The sequence below is a fragment of the Petromyzon marinus genome, chromosome 80, assembly GCF_048934315.1.
Source record: "Petromyzon marinus isolate PM22_M1 ecotype Great Lakes invasive population chromosome 80, UKy_Petmar_22M1.pri1.0, whole genome shotgun sequence".
NCBI classification, from domain to species: Eukaryota; Metazoa; Chordata; class Hyperoartia; order Petromyzontiformes; family Petromyzontidae; genus Petromyzon; species Petromyzon marinus.
Window position 1 is genome coordinate 10,811,930 of NC_133746.1, and position 18,556 is coordinate 10,830,485.

Sequence of the window (18,556 nt, forward strand, 5' to 3'; positions counted from 1 at the left end):
TCCGGCGGCGTCCCTCGCTTCGCAAGTGTTTGACGTCACGTCCGTGTCTTGGAGTCGCGCGGGGGAAGTGAGGTCACGACTCCCCCGTCCCCGGCTGCCGAGCCGCTGTTGATCTCGTTTCGATGTGAGTCTCTTTCTGTCTGTGTAAGTCTCTGTGTGAGTCTCTTTCTGTCTGTGTGAGTCTCTCTCTCTGTGTGTGTGAGTCTCTTTCTGTGTGAGTCTCTGTGTGTGTGTGTGAGTCTCTCTGTCTGTGTGAGTCTCTTTCTGTCTGTGTGAGTCTCTCTGTCTGTGTGAGTCTCTCTGTCTGTGTGATTCTCTCTCTGTGTGTGTCTCTCTGTGTGTGTCTGTGTGAGTCTCTCTCTCTGTCTGTGTGAGTCTCTCTGTGTCTGTGTGAGTCTCTGTGTGTGAGCCTCTCTCTCTGTGTGAGTCTCTCTCTGTCTGTGTGAGTCTCTCTGTGTGAGTCTCTGTGTCTGTGTGAGTCTCTTTCTGTCTGTGTGAGTCTCTTTCTGTCTGTGTGAGTCTCTGTGTGTGTGTGTGAGTCTCTTTCTGTGTGAGTCTCTGTGTGTGTGTGAGTCTCTCTCTCTGTCTGTGTGAGTCTCTTTCTGTCTGTGTGAGTCTCTGTCTGTGTGAGTCTCTCTCTGTCTGTGTGAGTCTCTCTCTGTCTGTGTGAGTCTCTCCCTGTGTCTGTGTGAGTCTCTCTGTCTGTCTGTGTCTATGTGAGTCTCTGTGTTTGTGTGAGTCTCTCTCTGTCTGTGTCTGTGTGAGTCTCTCCCTCTGTCTGTGTGAGTCTCTCTATGTCTGTATCTGTGTGAGTCTCACCCTGTCTGTGTGAGCCTCTCTCTGCCTGTGTGAGTCTGTTTGTGTCTGTGTGAGTCTCTCTCTGTCTGTGTGAGTCTCTCTCTGTGTCTGTGTGTGTCTCTCTGTCTGTCTGTGTGAGTCTCTGTCTGTCTGTGTCTGTGTGAGTCTCTCTGTGTCTGTGTGAGTCTCTTTGTCTGTCTGTGTGAGTCTCTCTGTCTGTCTGTGTCTATGTGAGTCTCTGTCTGTGTGAGTCTCTCTCTGTCTCTGTCTGTGAGTCTCTCTCTGTCTGTGTCTGTGTGAGTCTCTCTCTGTCTGTGTGAGGCTCTCTCTTGTCTGTGTCTGTGTGAGTCTCTCTCTTGTCTGTTTGAGTCTCTTGTCTGTGTCTGTGTGAGTCTCTCTCTTGTCTGTGTGAGTCTCTCTCTGTCTGTGTCTGTGTGAGTCTCTCTCTTGTCTGTGTCTGTGTGAGTCTCTCTCTTGTCTGTGTGAGTCTATCTGCCTATCTGCCTATGTGTGCCTGTGTGTCTGTCTGTGTCTGTGTGTCTCTCTGTGTGTCTGTCTCTGTGTGTCTGTGTCTCTGTGTGTCTGTGTGTCTATCTGTCTCTGTGTGTCTGTTTGTCTATCTGTCTCTCTGTCTGTGTGAGTCTCTCCCTGTGTCTGTGTGAGTCTCTTGTCTGTGTGAGTCTCTGTGTGTGAGCCTCTCTCTCTGTGTGAGTCTCTCTCTGTCTGTGTGAGTCTCTCTCTGTGTGAGTCTCTGTGTCTGTGTGAGTCTCTTTCTGTCTGTGTGAGTCTCTCTCTCTCTCTGTGTGTGAGTCTCTTTCTGTGTGAGTCTCTGTGTGTGTGTGAGTCTCTCTCTCTGTCTGTGTGAGTCTCTTTCTGTCTGTGTGAGTCTCTGTCTGTGTGAGTCTCTCTGTGTGTGTGAGTCTCTGTCTGTGTGAGTCTCTGTCTGTGTGAGTCTCTCTGTCTGTGTGAGTCTCTCTCTGTCTGTGTGAGTCTCTCTCTGTGTGAGTCTCTCTCTATGTGTGTCTGTGTGAGTCTCTCTCTCTGTCTGTGTGAGTCTCTTGTCTTTGTGAGTCTCTGTGTTTGAGCCTCTCTCTCTGTGTGAGTCTATCTCTGTCTGTGTGAGTCTCTCTCTGTGTGAGTCTCTGTGTCTGTGTGAGTCTCTTTCTATCTGTGTGAGTCTCTTTCTGTCTGTGTGAGTCTCTCTCTGTGTGTGTGAGTCTCTTTCTGTGTGAGTCTCTGTGTGTGTGTGTGAGTCTCTCTGTCTGTGTGAGTCTCTTTCTGTCTGTGTGAGTCTCTGTCTGTGTGAGTCTCTCTGTGTGTGTGAGTCTCTGTCTGTGTGAGTCTCTGTCTGTGTGAGTCTCTCTGTCTGTGTGAGTCTCTCTCTGTCTGTGTGAGTCTCTCTCTCTGTGTGTCTGTGTGAGTCTCTCTCTTGTCTGTGTGAGTCTCTCTCTCTGTCTCTGTCTGTGTGAGTCTCTCTCTTGTCTGTGTCTGTGTGAGTCTCTCTCTGTCTGTGTCTGTCTCTCTCTGTCTGTGTCTGTGTGAGTCTCTCTTTTCTGTGTCTGTGTGAGTCTCTCTCTGTCTGTGTCTGTGCGAGTCTCTCTCTTGTCTGTCTCTGTGTGAGTCTCTCTCTCTCTGTCTGTCTGTGTGAGTCTGTCTGTGTGAGTCTCTCTCTGTGTGAGTCTCTCTGTCTGTCTGAGTCCATCTCTTGTCTGTGTCTGTCTGAGTCCATCTCTTGTCCGTGTCTGTGTGAGCCCATCTCTTGTCTGTGTCTGTGCGAGTCTCTCTGTCTGTGTCTCTCTCTGTCTGTGTCTGTCTGAGCCTCTCTCTTGTCTGTCTGTCTGAGTTCATCTGTTGTCTGTGGCTGAGTGTCTCCGCTGTGTCTGCATCTCTCTTGTCCATCTCTCGTCTATCGATGTCCCTGTGCGAGGAGGCTGTCCGCCTCCAGGGGCCTGTCACTCCGGGGAGACAAAGGCGGCCGGGCTCACTACTGATAAAGCCCTTGCCCCGACTGTCTGCTCGAGGCTACACGGGGGGCATCTTTGTCTTTTCGATCACGTGCTCACTGTGTGTCTATCTGTGTGTGTTTGTCTATCTGTGTGTGTCTCTGTGTATATATCTCCGTCTTTCTGTGTGTATATCTGTCCATTTGTGTGTCTATCTGTCTATGTGTGTCTCTGTGTGTCTGTCTGTGTGTCTATCTGTCTCTGTGTCTGTGTGTGTGTGTGTCTATCTGTGTCTGTGTGTCTCTCTGTGTGTCTCTCTGTGTGTCTCTCTGTGTTTCTGTCTCTGTGTGTCTGTGTCTCTGTGTGTCTATCTGTCTCTGTGTGTCTATCTGTCTCTGTGTGTCTATCTGTCTCTGTGTCTATCTGTGTATGTGTGTCTTATCTGTCTCTGTGTGTCTTATCTGTCTCTGTGTGTCTATCTGTTTGTGTGTCTATCTGTCTCTGTGTGTCTGTGTGCATATGGCTATCTGTGTCTCTCTGTGTGTATCTGTCTATCTGTGTGTGTCTCTGTGTCTACGTGTATATATCTGTATTTATGTGTGTCTCTCTGTGTGTCTGTGTGTCTATCTGTCTCTGTGTGTCTATCTGTCTTTGTGTGTCTTATCTGTCTCCGTGTGTCTGTGTGTCAAAGGCCGTGAACTCGACTCCGGCAGCAGCTGAGCAGGAGGTGAGATTCGAGTAACAGCGCTGGGGGAGCGGTGGCGCAGCGGTTATGTTGGTGGGGTAAGTGGGGAGGGGTTGGTGGGGTAAGTGGGGAGGGGTTGGTGGGGTGGGAGGGGCGGGGTTTGTGGGGTGGGCGGGGTCGGTGGGGTGTGCAGGGTGGGGAGGGGCAGGGCAAGTGGGGAGGGGTTGGTGGGGTGGGAGGGGCGGGGTTTGTGGGGTGGGGAGGGGCGGGGCAAGTGTGGAGGGGTTGGTGGGGTGGGAGGGGCGGGGTTTGTGGGGTGGGCGGGGTCGGTGGGGTGTGCAGGGAGGGGCGGGGCAAGTGGGGAGGGGTTGGTGGGAGGGGCGGGGTTTGTGGGGTGGGCGGGGTTGGTGGGGTGTGCAGGGTGGGGATGGGCGTGGTAAGTGGGGAGGGGTTTGTGGGGTGGGCGGGGCTGGTGGGGTGTGCAGGGTGGGGAGGGGCAAGTGGGGAGGGGTTGGTGGGGTGGGAGGGGCAGAGTTTGTGGGGTGTGCAGGGTCGGGAGGGGCGTGCCAAGTGGGGAGGGGTTTGTGGGGTGGGCGGGGTCGGTGGGGTGGGGAGGGGCAAGGCAAGTGGGGAGGGGTTGGTGGGGTGGGAGGGGCGGGGTTTGTGGGGTGGGCGGGGTCGGTGGGGTGTGCAGGGTGGGGAGGGGCGGGGCAAGTGGGGGAGGGGTTGGTGGGGTGGGAGGGGCGGGGTTTGTGGGGTGGGCGGGGTCGGTGGGGTGGGCGGGGTCGGTGGGGTGTGCAGGGTGGGGAGGGGCGGGGCAAGTGGGGAGGGGTTGGTGGGGTGGGAGGGGCGGGGTTTGTGGGGTGGGGAGGGGCGGGGCAAGTGTGGAGGGGTTGGTGGGGTGGGAGGGGCGGGGTTTGTGGGGTGGGCGGGGTCAGTGGGGTGTGCAGGGAGGGGCGGGGCAAGTGGGGAGGGGTTGGTGGGAGGGGCGGGGTTTGTGGGGTGGGCGGGGTTGGTGGGGTGTGCAGGGTGGGGAGGGGCGTGGTAAGTGGGGAGGGGTTTGTGGGGTGGGCGGGGTTGGTGGGGTGTGCAGGGTGGGGAGGGGCAAGTGGGGAGGGGTTGGTGGGGTGGGAGGGGCAGGGTTTGTGGGGTGTGCAGGGTCGGGAGGGGCGTTGCAAGTGGGGAGGGGTTTGTGGGGGTGGGCGGGGTCGGTGGGGTGTGCAGGGTGGGGAGGGGCGTGGCAAGTGGGGAGGGGTTTGTTGGGTGGGCGGGGTCGGTGGGGTGTGCAGGGAGGGGCGTGGCAAGTGGGGAGGGGTTTGTGGGGTGGGCGGGGTCGGTGGGGTGTGCAGGGTGGGGAGGGGCGTGGCAAGTGTGGAGGGGTTGGTGGGGTGGGTGGGGGGTAGGGCGCCGAGGAAAGTAGCGCCGTGACTGCGCATGAACACCCTCGCGCGGTCACCATTTTGCACCCGCGCCCCGAGATTTGTCTCACTACGCGGAGGAGGTGCGGGGATTATTTTTTCTTCTGCCGTATCACCAACAACCGTCGCAGTTAGTCGATTAAACCGTCGATTAATCACATCCGTGCGTGCTGCTTATCAATACCCCCCCTCCCGCCCCCCCCCCGAAAGGTGAGGTGGGTGGGCGCGTGCGTGCGTGAGTGAGGCTAAGCGTTACAGCAACCATGGCACCCAAGCGTAAGTTGAGTAGGCGTGATATCGTCGGTGACGAAAGGCGAGAGACCTGGCGACCCCCACCCCCCAAAGAAGAGGGCCCGCAGGGTCATGACCCTCCTGCAGAAGGCGCAGCTCCTGGACCGCCTCGCCCTCGGCGAGAGCGCCGCCGCTACGGGGCCAACGAGTCGACCGTGCGCTCGATCCGCAAGTTGGAGGGGCGCATCAGGGCGAGCGAGCGCGCCCGCGAGCGCCAAGGTGCCGCGCGTCGCCCGTCGTGACCCCCTCGTGGAGCGCGTCGAGGCGGCGCCCGGGGCGTGGATCGAGGACGAGACGCGGCGGCGGGCGGCGCCGAGCGCCGGTGCCGTCCGCGGGAAAGCCCGGCGCCTCTACGGCCGCTTGGGACGCGGCCGGGGTCGCCAAGGCGGCGAAGAAGCCGCCGCCGCCGCCGCGGCCACCGCCGCCGCCGCCAGGAGGTTCGGCGCCAGCCGCGGCTGGTTAGAGAACTTCAAGAGGCGGTTCGGCCTCCGGAACGTCGTCCACCGACGGCGCGGGACCCCGCCGCCGAGCATCGCCGACGAGGCGGGGAAGATCGCGGGGCCGGCGCGGAGCGTCGGCGGCAAGGGCTTCGCCGACGTGGAGGCGCGCGACGTGGAGCGCCTGCTGGAGTCGCACGCGCGCGGGATCTCACCGAGGCGGAGCTCGAGGAGTCTGATGGAGCCGCACGGAGACTCCGAGGAGGGGCCGTCGGTGGAGGAGGACGACGAGGAGGAAGAGGAAGCGAAGGGAGAGGAAGGAGAGGAAAGAGAGGAAGGAGAGGAAGAAGCGACGATGCCGCCGCCGCCGCCGCCAAGGTGCCGGATGACGACGCGGGCGCTGTCCGAGTGCTTCGCGATGTTCCAGGCGGCCGTCGGTCGCCTCGCGGAAATCGACCCGCTGGCAGGCCTACAGGGAGGTCTATAGGGCACCGTGGTTGAAGGAGACGCAGCGGTCCGGCGGCAGGTATATTCTTAAGCTGTTAAAAGCAAAACATTTTTTGGTAAATTTAAAAAAGAAAAAAATAACACCGGGTACGGGACTGAATTCTCCCAAGCTAAAATTGCCGCAGCCAATAAACGTTTGATGGGTACGTCTCGTGGCGTTTCTGGCAGATCTGATGGGATCTCGCAGTCTTCATCATCATCATCATCAAGGCTCTACCCCATCTCCTCTGTTGCCCTCCCACTCTCTTGTTTTACCTCTCACTTGACAGAGTTAATTTCCACTTTCAACATTAACCCCCCGCTCCCTTCCGCCACGTCCATGCTGACGGCATCGGCGAATGTTTGCATCGACTGTTAGATTCTAATGAACATTTAAAAAAAACATTTACACCAGGTAAGGCCTGGATTCTCCCGAGCTAGAATTGTCACAGCCACCATACCCTTTTGATGGCTTCACGCACATTCAATTGATGATTCCAACCTGGAAGGTATGCCTCATGGCGTCTCTGGCAGATCTGATGAGGTCTCGTATTTTTCATCATCATCAAGGCTCTGTCTAAATGTTCCCCTTCTTCTCTATCGCCCTCCCGCTATTTAATTTCCACCTTCAACATTAACCCTCCGCTCCCTTCCGCCACGTCCGTGCTGACGGCACCATCCGAATGTTCGTATCGACTGTTGGATTCCACTTTTAATTAAACTGCTGGAAACTCAACTAATTTTATCTTACCAGGAAAGGCCGACCGAGCTAAGCAGCTGTTTGTTTTTCAGTAAGCGACCTGGGGAGATGTTAACTCCCTCGCCTGGTATACAAGGAGGTCGTGGGTTCGATCCCGACCCTGACGCCTATATTTGGCTGCTGCTATAAATTTCCACAAGTTGATGATGAGATCAGCCACTACTTCCTTGAGCTGCTATCATTTGTGATGGCCAGGTCGCTTCTGAAAAAGAGCTTCTACATAGCTCACTGGGGCCTTACTTGGTAGCAGTAAAATATAAATTAGTTTAATTTGTGGGTCTGTATCTATCTTTTGTATATGTGGGTGTGCGAAAATGTGATGAAAATAATGAAAACTAAATGAAATGTGAAATTTGCATAATTTATCCGAAATTATGTTATTTTGTGTAATTATGCACATAAATTATGCTAATTCGAGAGATAATCGTATTACTTTGTGCGAGTGGGCGTGGTTATGATAATGCAGGTCGTTATGATAATTAGGTCCAGCCTCGGTGACTAAGGTTGGTTATTAATTGGAACAACGCAATTAATCGTATGCAGTTGTGCAGGTATTGTGAGCGTGAATGAGAGAGAGTCAACTCGACTTGTTATTTAATTCCGTATTATCAATAAGGATACGATTATCTTCGATTGAACGTTTATTGATTATGTGTGGGTTATGGATTAGTGATAGGTCCCCTCAAGGTTCAGATCTCATTCGCAGAACAATCTTATGCAGAATCGCGGAAAGAATCACACTCAACCTTCCTGCTTTAATCAATTTTATTTTCTAGCTAAACTTTAATTTTTGGATAATATGAAAACTCTCGATCTCGGAATTTCAACACAGCATTAACACGGTGACCATCACGATTGCGTTGTTTCACTTTGATAACGGCACCTGTGGTTAATTCCCGACGCGTAACGCAATTGATCGGTTGTTGAGAGATTAAAACATGCAAACTATTCTACAAAAACCTGGACTTTATCATACGTAAATTCGTATGCTTGAATTGTTACACAACAAGGCACTCGGTCATTGATCATAAGCGACCCTTAATGCAAATTCTTGTCACGTTGTTAACCAGTAGGACGATTGATTATTATGCAACTCAATGACATCTGAAAAGACACTCAAACCATTATTATTCTAAAGGCACAAATATGCGTTCATAGATCCGTCATTTCATTCAAGGATACCAGCAAGATTATGCAGAGAGAAAAATAATAACTCATATACTTCTAATTTGACCTTATCAATGTAACTCAATGGGTGGCGGTGTTTCCCTTTGAGATCCTTATCAGCTAATAGTTGACACATTTATCATGAGTCTTCTTGTATGTTTTAATATGAGTGTTGTTGATTTCTTCCGTTAAGCAAACGCCTAGGTTGACATTCCTTGTAAAAAAAAAACAACGTTGTTTGTGCGTTGTGTAGCGGTTGGGGGAGTGAGGGGGGAGCGTGGGGGAGGGGAGGGGCATACGAACAGGCTGCCACAGTTTCTGTCCACCGCTGGCTGGATGAGTCGCCGTCGTCGCACGATGATGGGTGTCGAGTGCGGGGCCCGCTGCCCTCTCAGCGCTGGTGCTGATGGCGAGCGCTCCCTCTCCCTGAAGATGCGCGAACGCGCCCGTGCTGGTTCGCTGACAGCAGTTCTCTCCACTGCTGGATGAGCTGCGCCGGCGCGCGCCCTTTCCGCTGCCGATTCGAGCCACGTCGCGCGCGCTCTCTCTGTGGAGATGCTGACACTTTGTTGGCGGCTGGCCAAGCTTTTCCGCCGCTGTGTGAGTCGAGTCGCACGCGCTTGCTTCTCGGTGCTGTAAGCAGGCTCTCTCCACTGCTGTATGTTCTCGTTCGAGGCGTCGGCTTGGCTGCTCGTGCTGGCAGATACAGGCTCTTTCCGCTGCTGTATGGCTGGCACTTGATGTAGGAATAAAGTTTCGAGTGATACTTAGTTCCCTGCCTGGACTCACTTTCGTTGATACATCGCGACTCAGCGATCCTCGCTGCTCAGCGAGGCTCGCGCTCCTTGGAGCCATCCGTTAGCTGCGACTGCTGGTCGTCTTGTCGACGTCTTGAATCGCTGATCCGTCTTGACTGCCTTGACTGAACTTTTTGAATGCCGTTATATTCAAAAATAATTACACTCTGCGCAGTGAAGGGGGGGGCGTGGTCTGTGTGTGTGCGCGTTTGTGTCGACCCTTCCCTTGACTGGTTTATTACTATAGGAATAGGTTTTTACCCTTTTAACTGGCACAAAAACTGACACCTTTATTCAAGGCATCATGTTTGCAATAACTGCTTGTGTTGTGGTTATTGCAAAAATGATGCCTTGAATAAAGGTGTCAGTTTTTGTGCCAGTTAAAAGGGTAAAACCTATTCCTATGTCTTGTTACTGGCAAAGGAGGTCTCATAATGGTTTATTACTGTTTATTGCTCATCTCCTGGATTTTCTGGTTTAATGGCCCTGTTACGATGGGCATCTGGTTTTCGTGTGTGGCTGGCTTACGTGTTTGATTAATTACTTGTTTGTCACTTAAAAAAAGAATGATATATAACGGCAAATATGATTGTTAATCTTAATTTTGGAAAAGACTCGATATCCAACATATCTCTCTGGGTCTCTGTGTATCTCTGGGTTGAGAGTACTTTGGCTGCTGCTATAAATATCCACGTGATAAGTCACTGCTTGGTTAAGCTCCTATCATTTGTGAAAGCCAGGTCAGGGCTTCTGAAAAAGAGCCACTACAGAGCTTGCCTGGTAACAATAAAAATGGTTTACTTTTTTGTGATTTTCTTACCTATCCTATACTTTGGCACTGTTATCGTGTTTTTGTACTGTGTTGTTGTGACGTTCTGACTCCGTGCCCCTACTGGACATCTGTGAACAAAGAGCTTCATAGCTGAATCTTGATTTGAATTGAATAATAGATATATACAGGAGAACCTCGGAGATTGAACACACCAGAAATCGGAACAAATCGGTGTTCGAACGATATTTCCGAACATTGTTTTGCCCCGAACGAAATTCGGAGGTCGAACGGGGCAATCGCGACTTGAAAGAACCTATTCTTGGTTCTTTCGGTAAAGTCACCACGTAGAAGGGAAACAATCAAATAATAAAAATATAAAACAATAAAATTCTCGCGACGTTTCGACTGCAACACAAGCAATCATCATCAGGTGTGAAAACCACCTGATGATGAGAATTGTATTGTTTTATATTTTTATTATTTTGTTGTTTCCCTTCTACGTGACTTTACCGAAAGAACCAAGAATATGAATCACTGCAGTCACGAAAGCTTTAAATCAAAATTGAAAGAACCTGTACACGGCTGAGCCGCGTATGGCCAGCAGCGTGCATGACGCTTGCCCGGACAAAGGTTTTACCGTATAGGACTCGCCTTCCAAACAATAACACCGCCACCACCTCCTCCTCCTCACCACCTTCAACTCAAGCCATAAACTCTCCTTACTACAGGTAAAGTGAAGTTCAATGTTCATTTATTTCATTTATTTTATATATTTATTCATTTATTCCATTTATTTATTGTTTCTTGTTTTTGTGTATGATTTTATGCATGTAATTACTGTAAACTTCTTGTGTCTGGAACCAATTAATGTCATTTACATTCATTCTTATGGGGAAAATTAATTCGGTGTTCGAACAAATCGGTGTTCAAATGGCCTTCTGGAACGAATTAAGTTCCATCTCCGGGGTACCACTGTATTTAACCTCTTGTTGTAAGTTCTCTCGCTGGTTCAGCAGTTCCACTGCTGGATTATTCTTTCCACCCGAGGACGACTGCTTGTGTTGCGATCGAAACGTCGTGATTGTTTTTTTCTACCTACGTGACTTTACCGAAAGAACCAAAGAGTATAGCTTTATAGCTCATTGGATTTCTCCAGGATGAACAGATTCTGATTGCGTGTGTATGTGTCTCCGTACTATGAACCCGGTGACCCGAGTTTGATTCCCGCTCACGGCCAACACCGGTGACGATTATCTGAACCGGTTCCTGGGCCTCACCTAGGTCGAATCAGACTCAAATTAGTAGCTGATGCAATGTGCAAATATGGTCCCTAGGGAGACAAAGGCGGCTGGACGGGCGTGGTGCTGGCCACCCACCCCATCGTGTGCCGTGCCTACAGTCTATTAATGCTATAGGGGGGATCTTTGTTGACACATTAGGGGGCACAGCTGGTGCATCTACCAGTCATCTCAGTCAACCCATGGCACCTGGGTCTATCCCATGACCTCCTGCCAGCAGCGAGCCTTCGACACGGAGGAAAGACTAAAATAGATTAAGTTTATCAGTAACATCTGGAGGTCAGAAGAACTGCCGAAGCTCCCCTTACACAAGGCGATGCGGGAGAGGGCGTGCGGCAGAGGCACGGCTCCCAGCTACCGTAGAGTGAGCGGCAGTCGTGTCGCTACGCTCCTCTGGCAGGCGAGCAACGACGTCTTTGTAAAAGACAATGGCGCTGGAGACACTACACTATACACTACACTACTATACACTACACGTTGGGCTCTATGGAGGCACTACACTATAGACTACACTATTATACACTACACTACTATACACTCCACTATATACTACACGTTGGGCTCTATGGAGGCCCGTCGTTAAGCGATTAGTCGTTAACAGGGGTGCTCATTAAGAGGGGCTCTACTGCAGTAAGCAGTAGGGCTTTCGCGACCAATATTGCATAATAAAGAGGTTTTTGGGGTTCGAACGCGTAAATATAAACGTGTAAGGTTTGTCATGTAAACCAAACTTGACAAATTAATTCTATATTTGAAGCTTCCGTGATTGCAAGGATTCATATTATTTTGTTTTTTTTCGGTATAGTCACGTAGGTAAACATTTAAACGCCGAGGCCAGCTCGAGCGCTCCGAGATTCGGCGGTGAACGCGGGAGGACGGAGGCACAGATTCTTTACCCCCCCCTCTTTTTGTTGTTGTTGTGCTCCCACTCCCTGCCCCCGCCCCCCCCCAGCACCGCCGAGGCAGACGACATGAGCGAGCAAGGAGAAGCAGGAGGGACGAGGATCTGCTGCCCGGTCTGCAACTGGGTGGTGGTCAGCTCACCCGCCCTCGACGACCACATGAAGCGCCACAGGGGCCGCACGGCGCCCGTGCTGTACCGGTGCCCCCTGTGCCCGTACGAGACGGACAAGCCGGTCGCGCTGATCGGCCACCAGAGGACGCACGTCGGGGAGAAACCGTTCGAGTGCCGGGCGTGCGGGGAGGCGTTCGCGAGGTCGGCGGATCTGCGCGCCCACCAGGAGACGGCGCACGGCGACGGGGAGGCCCACAAGTGCGACGTGTGCGGCAAGGCGTTCGCCCGCCCGGAGGCTCTCCTCTCGCACCAGAGGGTCCACATGGGCGAGAAGCCCTACCGGTGCAGCGTCTGCGGCATGGACTTCACGCGGGCGGAGCACCTGCGCAGCCACCACAGGACCCACACGGGCGAGAAGCCCTTCCGCTGCGCCACCTGCGGCAAGGCCTTCGCCCACCCGGGCACCCTCTCGACGCACACGAGGATCCACACGGGCGAGAAGCCGTACAGGTGCGACGTGTGCGGCAAGACGTTCACGCACCCGGGGGGCTTCCACATTCACAAGCGGACGCACACGGGCGAGAGGCCGTACGCGTGCGCCGTCTGCAAGAAGGCGTTCGCTCAGTCGGGCTCCCTCCTCGTCCACGAGCGGACGCACACGGGCGAGAGGCCGTACGCGTGCACAACGTGCGGCAAGGCCTTCGCCGAGTCGGGCGCCCTGCGCATACACGAGCGGACGCACACGGGCGAGAGGCCCTACAAGTGCACGGTGTGCGCCAGGGCGTTCGCGGACTCGGGGGCCCTGCGCACGCATGCCCGGATCCACGCGGGCGAGAGGCCCTACGGGTGCGACGTGTGCGGCAAGGCGTTCACGCAGTCGGGCTCCCTCCTCGTCCACCAGAGGATCCACACGCGGGAGCGGCCGTACGAGTGCGGCGCGTGCGGGAAGGCGTTCGCGGAGTCGGGCGCCCTCCGCGTGCACAAGAGGGTGCACACGAGGGAGCGGCCATACACGTGCGCCGTGTGCGGGAAGGCGTTCAAACAGTCGGGGGCCCTCCTCGTCCACCAGAGGGTCCACGCGAGAGAGAGGCGCGGCCGCCGTCGCCGCCGCGGCCAAGGTTGCGACGACGACTCCGGCGCCGCACCGCCGGCGTGCGAGCAGGGGAGGACACCCGCCGGTTCGGCTCCTCCGAACCGGCGGGGCCGAGGGGCGAGTCGTGCCGGGGAGATCGAGGTGATGCTCGAAGACGAGAGCCCGGCGGCGACCCCTTCAGCACTCGAGGGGGAAGAAAAAGAGGAAGGAGAGGGACGTCGAGAAGACGCCAGCGTCGAGGCGCGCCCGGCGGTTAAAGTGGAAAGCGGAGCCGAAGACGCTTCCGTCTCCTCGGTGGTCGTCAAGCAGGAGTGGGAGGGGAGCTCTGGCTGCGGGCTGTGGCCGGGCGTGAAGGTGGAACCCTGCGGCGAGGATCCTAGCCTCTCGTGGTCGCTCGTGAAGCAGGAAGCCGAGGAAGGCGCCGGCTGTGAGACGCTCGCGGGCGTGAAGCTGGAAAGCGGAGGTCAAGCTTTGTCCATCTCGCCGTTGAGTGTGAAGCAGGAACCTGAAGAGGGCCCCGGCGGTGAGGCGCAGCTGGGGTGCACGTAGGCCGAAGGTTCTGCCCTGGGCGCAAGTGACGGCGGCAGAGTTTGTCGAGGAGCATGAACCGTCATCACGCAAACTCTCCGGTCGTCGTCCTCACACCAGCAGCAGCGGCGGCGGCTTCTGGCGAACCGTCGAACAAAGACGGTGGTCACCGCATCATCACCGCGAGCCGCTTGCAGATCCTGCGTCTTCTGCAGCCATCTGGAACTCTCTCTTCCTTCCGATATGAGGCCACTTGGAGCTACCGACGTTTAAATCGTCATCTAGATTGACACTCGTTTCTTTAGAACTGCTGCCTGTTGTGTTTAGTTTGTTGTCCCACCCTCCCGAACCTCCGATGAGTGCGGTTGGCTACGTACGGTGCTGCGAAATAAGTTCGATTTGGGAACGAGTGAAGGCACTCGAGAATTGGCGAGAACGCTACCCTGTTTTTCACGCGCAAGTTTGAAGTCTGGCCAGTGGCATTTTGGACGACCTTGAGTTTTGTATTGGTGGGCAGGGATTTGGGGCTATGCTGTAGAAGAGAGAAGGGGGAGTTGTGGTTCATCGATGCAGAGACGTTACAAAAGGATAGAAGAGGAGCAAGATACTCAAAGGAAGATTTAGAGCCACCGGAAAGTCGACAGGTCGGGGGAAGAGAAGAATAATTATTACCAACGAGACGAACGAGCCAGACTTGTCGAGAACCCGAGTGTGGAGTTGTCGGTTACATGGTAGAAAGTTTGTGGGGGACTCCTTAAGAAAGGAAGGTTGACACGACCCCAAAGTCTCGCTACGTACCCGACGTTTGAACTTCTTTGCGCGCCGTCCGTGGCCGCCAAACTGCGCTGTTGATCGGAGGCGCGGTGCGGTGCTACGGGAACAAGTAAATGAAGATGGACGGAAACGATGACATGGAGAGGGGGTTATCTCCGGGCAGGAATGCAAAGTCTTAATTGGTTTAATTGGAACGAACCAAAAAGAAAAAGGAGGGGGTATAAACGACGCGGATCGAAAAAAACTAAAAAGCTTAACACCATTGTTGGACGAGATTTCTTATGCACCCCCCCCCGCCCGCAGTCTGGAATACCCTCCTCCTCCCCCAAGACCCTTGACTTCACGTCCGACAAATCAACTCCATGATGATACCACCATCATCACTATTACGATTGAAATCTAAACTAAAGGCCCTTTTTTCATCATCCAGGCATATGCTGAAAAATAGGTCATCACTTTCGGTGTAAATTAGTCGTAACTTTTTGGCCTAGTTTTCACACGTCATAGCAATACGGTAGATACCCCTCCTGAACGATAGTGATTGGTGCCATGATACCGGTCGGTTAAGTGATTTGGTCGTTAAGTGAGTATAGGAAATGCACGTTAGAGGCTCAATTTGTTCCGCCAGCATCGAAAGTTACCCCTATTTAAGCCAGTACTTTATAATGTTTATGTTTAAACAATGGATATTAATACGTAAAGATACTAACATTATAAACGCATATTAAAAGGAACGCGATTAATCGATGCATTAATTAATATTTACTGTACCTACAACAGCTCGTCGTTAACAAGGGAATGATCTGTAAGCGAACACATTGGGCTCTCTGGAGGCACTACACTATACACTACTATACACTACACTATACACTCCTATACACTACACTATACACTACACTACTATACACTGCACTATACACTACTATTCACTACACTATATACTACACGTTGGCCTCTATAGAGGCACTCCACTATACACTACACTACAATACAGGTTTGGCTCTATGGAGACACTACACCACTATACACTACACGTTGGGCTCTATGGAGGCACTACACTATACACTACACTATTATACACTACACTACTATACACTCCACTATATACTACACGTTGGGCTCTATGGAGGCCCGTCGTTAAGTGATTAGTCGTTAACAGGGGTGCTCATTAAGAGGGGCTCTACTGCAGTAAGCAGTAGGGCTTTCGTGACCAATATTGCATAATAAAGGGGTTTTTGGGGTTCGAACGCGTAAATATAAACGTGTAAGGTTTGTCATGTAAACCAAACTCGTCCAATTAATTCTAGATTTGAAGCTTCCGTGACTGCAAGGATTCATATTCTTTGTTTTTTTCGGTAAAGTCACCACGTAGGTAAAATAAATGAAAACTAAATGAAATCACGTTTCGGAGGCAACACAAGCTTCCGTCATCAGGTGGAAACCGTCACAGCAAAATTGCCGTATCAAGTGAAGAAAGCTCTAAGATACCCGAGATTATATACAGGTTAAGGGGGGGGGGGGCAGGAAGGGCCGTGGGGGGGCTAAATTAAGCCGCCTTTTGTTATGCTGCAGGGGGGTGAGGGGGACAGAGAGGCGATGGCGACCGGTGATCGAAAATGAGCGCAGCCAACTGGAAGAAATGGAAATGGCTGTACAATTGTAAGGCAGCTAAAGTTTGACTTGGTTGATAACATCTTTCCAACGATTGCTCAATTTAAAACCAATTAAGTGAACTACTTCACTAACCGGTTGTGTGTGTTGGAGAGTAGACCCACAGCATTTACAATTCGGGTACTAAAATTGGCACTTGTTTTTTTACGTGACAAACTTTGCTCGGGTGCCACTGTGATGAGATGTTACCTCCCTCGCCGGGTATACAGGAGGTCGTGATTTGGATTCCGACCCCGATGGCTGTATAATTGGAGTTTGCATCTTGATTTGAAGCTTTCGTGACTGCAGGAATCCATACTCTTTGGTTCTTTCGGTAAAGTCGCGTAGTTTAATTTATTTTATTTTATACCTACGTGACTTTACCTGAAAGAACCAAAGAGTATGGAGTTTGCATGTTCTCCCTGTGGTGGTCGCGTGGATTTTTCTCCGGCTCCTCCGGTTTTTTACCCTCCACATTTAGAATCAACATCACGCGTTTAGAGCAGCGGTCCTTAACTTTTACTGCAGCCTTGCACCCCTTTGGTTCACATAATCGTAAAAAAGTATGTCAATAAATACATAGGTTATATTAAACAAAGTCAGTTGTGTACTTATATGTCCGTGCTTAATTTGCGCTTCGATGATTTATACCTTCTAAAAACAATCTGGCCATGTCTCACACAGCCAGAAAGGGCATCCCGCTCCCCCAGGAGGTGCGTGCACCCCGGGGTTAAGATGAACCACTGGTTAGGAGTTTTTGACTGCTATACATTTCCACATAATAAGCCACTACTCGGTTGAGCTGCTGTCATTTGTGATAGCCAGGTCGCTTCTTAAAAGGAGCTACGAATATAGCTCGGTAGTGGGGACCTTACCTGGCAAAATAAAAAAAGTGAAATAAAATATATACGCTGTGTCGGGTGGTGGTGACGGTGCTGGGTGAACACATTTATATTCATGCCATCTAACCCAACTAAAAAAAATAAACCTTTGTGAAGTTTTTGGCCAATCCACTGCCGCCCCCACCACTTCCCTCCCTGTGAAGCTTTCTAGGCTTCGAGACCTCACGGACGACCCATTTCTCTGTTGCGATAAATGTTGTGCTTCTTGTTGTTTTGGTGCCATTTCTGAATGTTTTGCATGTCCGTTGCTTGCTTCGTCGGGGTTCTCGCTTGCCCGATGTTGTAGTGGCTGCACGCTGGGATTTTGCCCTCATGCGTAATTAATGCACGGTGCTATGGGGGTCCTATTGGTGTGAATGACGCAACGTAAAATGACCGCATTTTCAATTTCAGGAAAGTGGTTGTCGAAGACTTTTCCGTCAAGACTGCAAACGTAACAATAAAACGTCTCGTTGGCCCCAAATCTGAGCTATTCTGATTGAAGCTGCCCACCGGTGGGCAGCAAACCGAGGATGGCGACTTCCAATCCGATTGGTTGAACCCAAGTGTACGTAGTTAAGTGAACCCTCTTCATCCCCTGTGAGACGCAAGACCGCAATGAGTTCCCCGAACTTCTTCCTCTCCTTGGCAACAAGTCGTGAGCCTCGCCCCCCCCCCCCAAGAGGGGTTGATCGCTGCCGCCAGGTGGTCTCGGTCTCCCGGGTTTTCTTTTTGCCTGGTGGTGTCCCATCTTGGGGGCAATTTTTGGTATACGGGTCTCCCCTGGCCCATTCTGAGAACGTGTCCGAGCCGTCCGAGGCCCCGTCTCTCGAAATCTCGCATGATATTCAACTTTCGTACGTTGAACTTCTTTCGCACCACCGTACGTAGCCAACTTTTGCTCATCGGAGGTGGGGGGGGGAGGGGGGGGAAGGACAACAAACTAAACACAAAAAGCAGTTCTAAAGAAATGAGTTCGTCAATCTAGATGGTGATGTAAAAGTGCATCATAGCTCCCAGTGGCTTCCTAATATCGGAAGGGAAGAGCGTTCCAGACGGCCGTAGAAGCAGCAGCAGGATCTGAAAGTGCCGCGCGGTGATGCGGTGACCGCCGTCTTTGTTTGGTGGCTAGCCAGGTCGTCTATAGTTTAGTGTATCGTGAAGTGTATATTAGCGTATAGCATCTGAAAGCGCTGCGCGATAACCGACGCATATTTGTAGTTTGCATGTTCTCCCCGTGGTGGTCACGTGGATTATCTCCCAGGTCCTCCGGTTTTCCCCCTCTACATTTGGAATCAACATCACACGTTAAGAGTATTTGGCTGCTACCATAAATGTCCACGTGCTGATAAGTTACTTCGCTATCATTTGTAATAGCCCAGTCGCTTAGAAAAAAAAGAGCTATATAGCTCAGTGGGCCCTTACCTGGAAAAAAAAAAAATTTTGTTCATATTTACCGTGCAAGTAATGTTTATCATGAGAAAAGATTAATTATATTTCACGTTCAAACTGCTTCCTGTAATGCTCAAGTTGACGTAGGGCAGGGGTGGGGAACTTTTTTTCTGTCAAGGGCCATTTGGATATTTATAACATAATTCGCGGGCCATACAAAATTATCAACTTAAAAATTAGCCCGTTATATTTGGTCAAACATTTTCATTAACTCACCCCTAACGCGATGGCTGGAACTGCTTCTCTTTGGCCAGGCGTGGTGATGATGTTAGCTGGTATTGATGATGTTAGCTGGTATTGACGATGTAGCT

At 52.0% G+C, this 18,556-nt stretch overlaps 1 protein-coding gene across 3 annotated transcripts; it reads left to right on the forward strand.

Moving 5' to 3' along the window:
* Positions 1–43: 43 nt before the first annotated feature.
* Positions 44–17,277, forward strand: LOC116958664 (uncharacterized). Of its 3 annotated transcripts, none has more exons than XM_032981396.2 (3): positions 44–124; positions 3,433–3,468; positions 11,805–17,277. In XM_032981396.2, exon 3 carries the CDS (start codon positions 11,824–11,826, stop codon positions 13,507–13,509), a length of 1,686 nt encoding a protein of 561 aa, XP_032837287.2. In that variant the 5' UTR covers positions 44–124; positions 3,433–3,468; positions 11,805–11,823; the 3' UTR covers positions 13,510–17,277. The 3 variants fall into 3 exon arrangements, with proteins under 3 accessions (XP_032837287.2, XP_075913427.1, XP_075913428.1); XM_076057312.1 differs by having other exon boundaries at positions 45–124; positions 3,433–3,524; XM_076057313.1 differs by lacking the exons at positions 44–124; positions 3,433–3,468 and adding an exon at positions 5,988–6,098.
* The last annotated feature ends 1,279 nt before the right edge of the window (positions 17,278–18,556 follow it).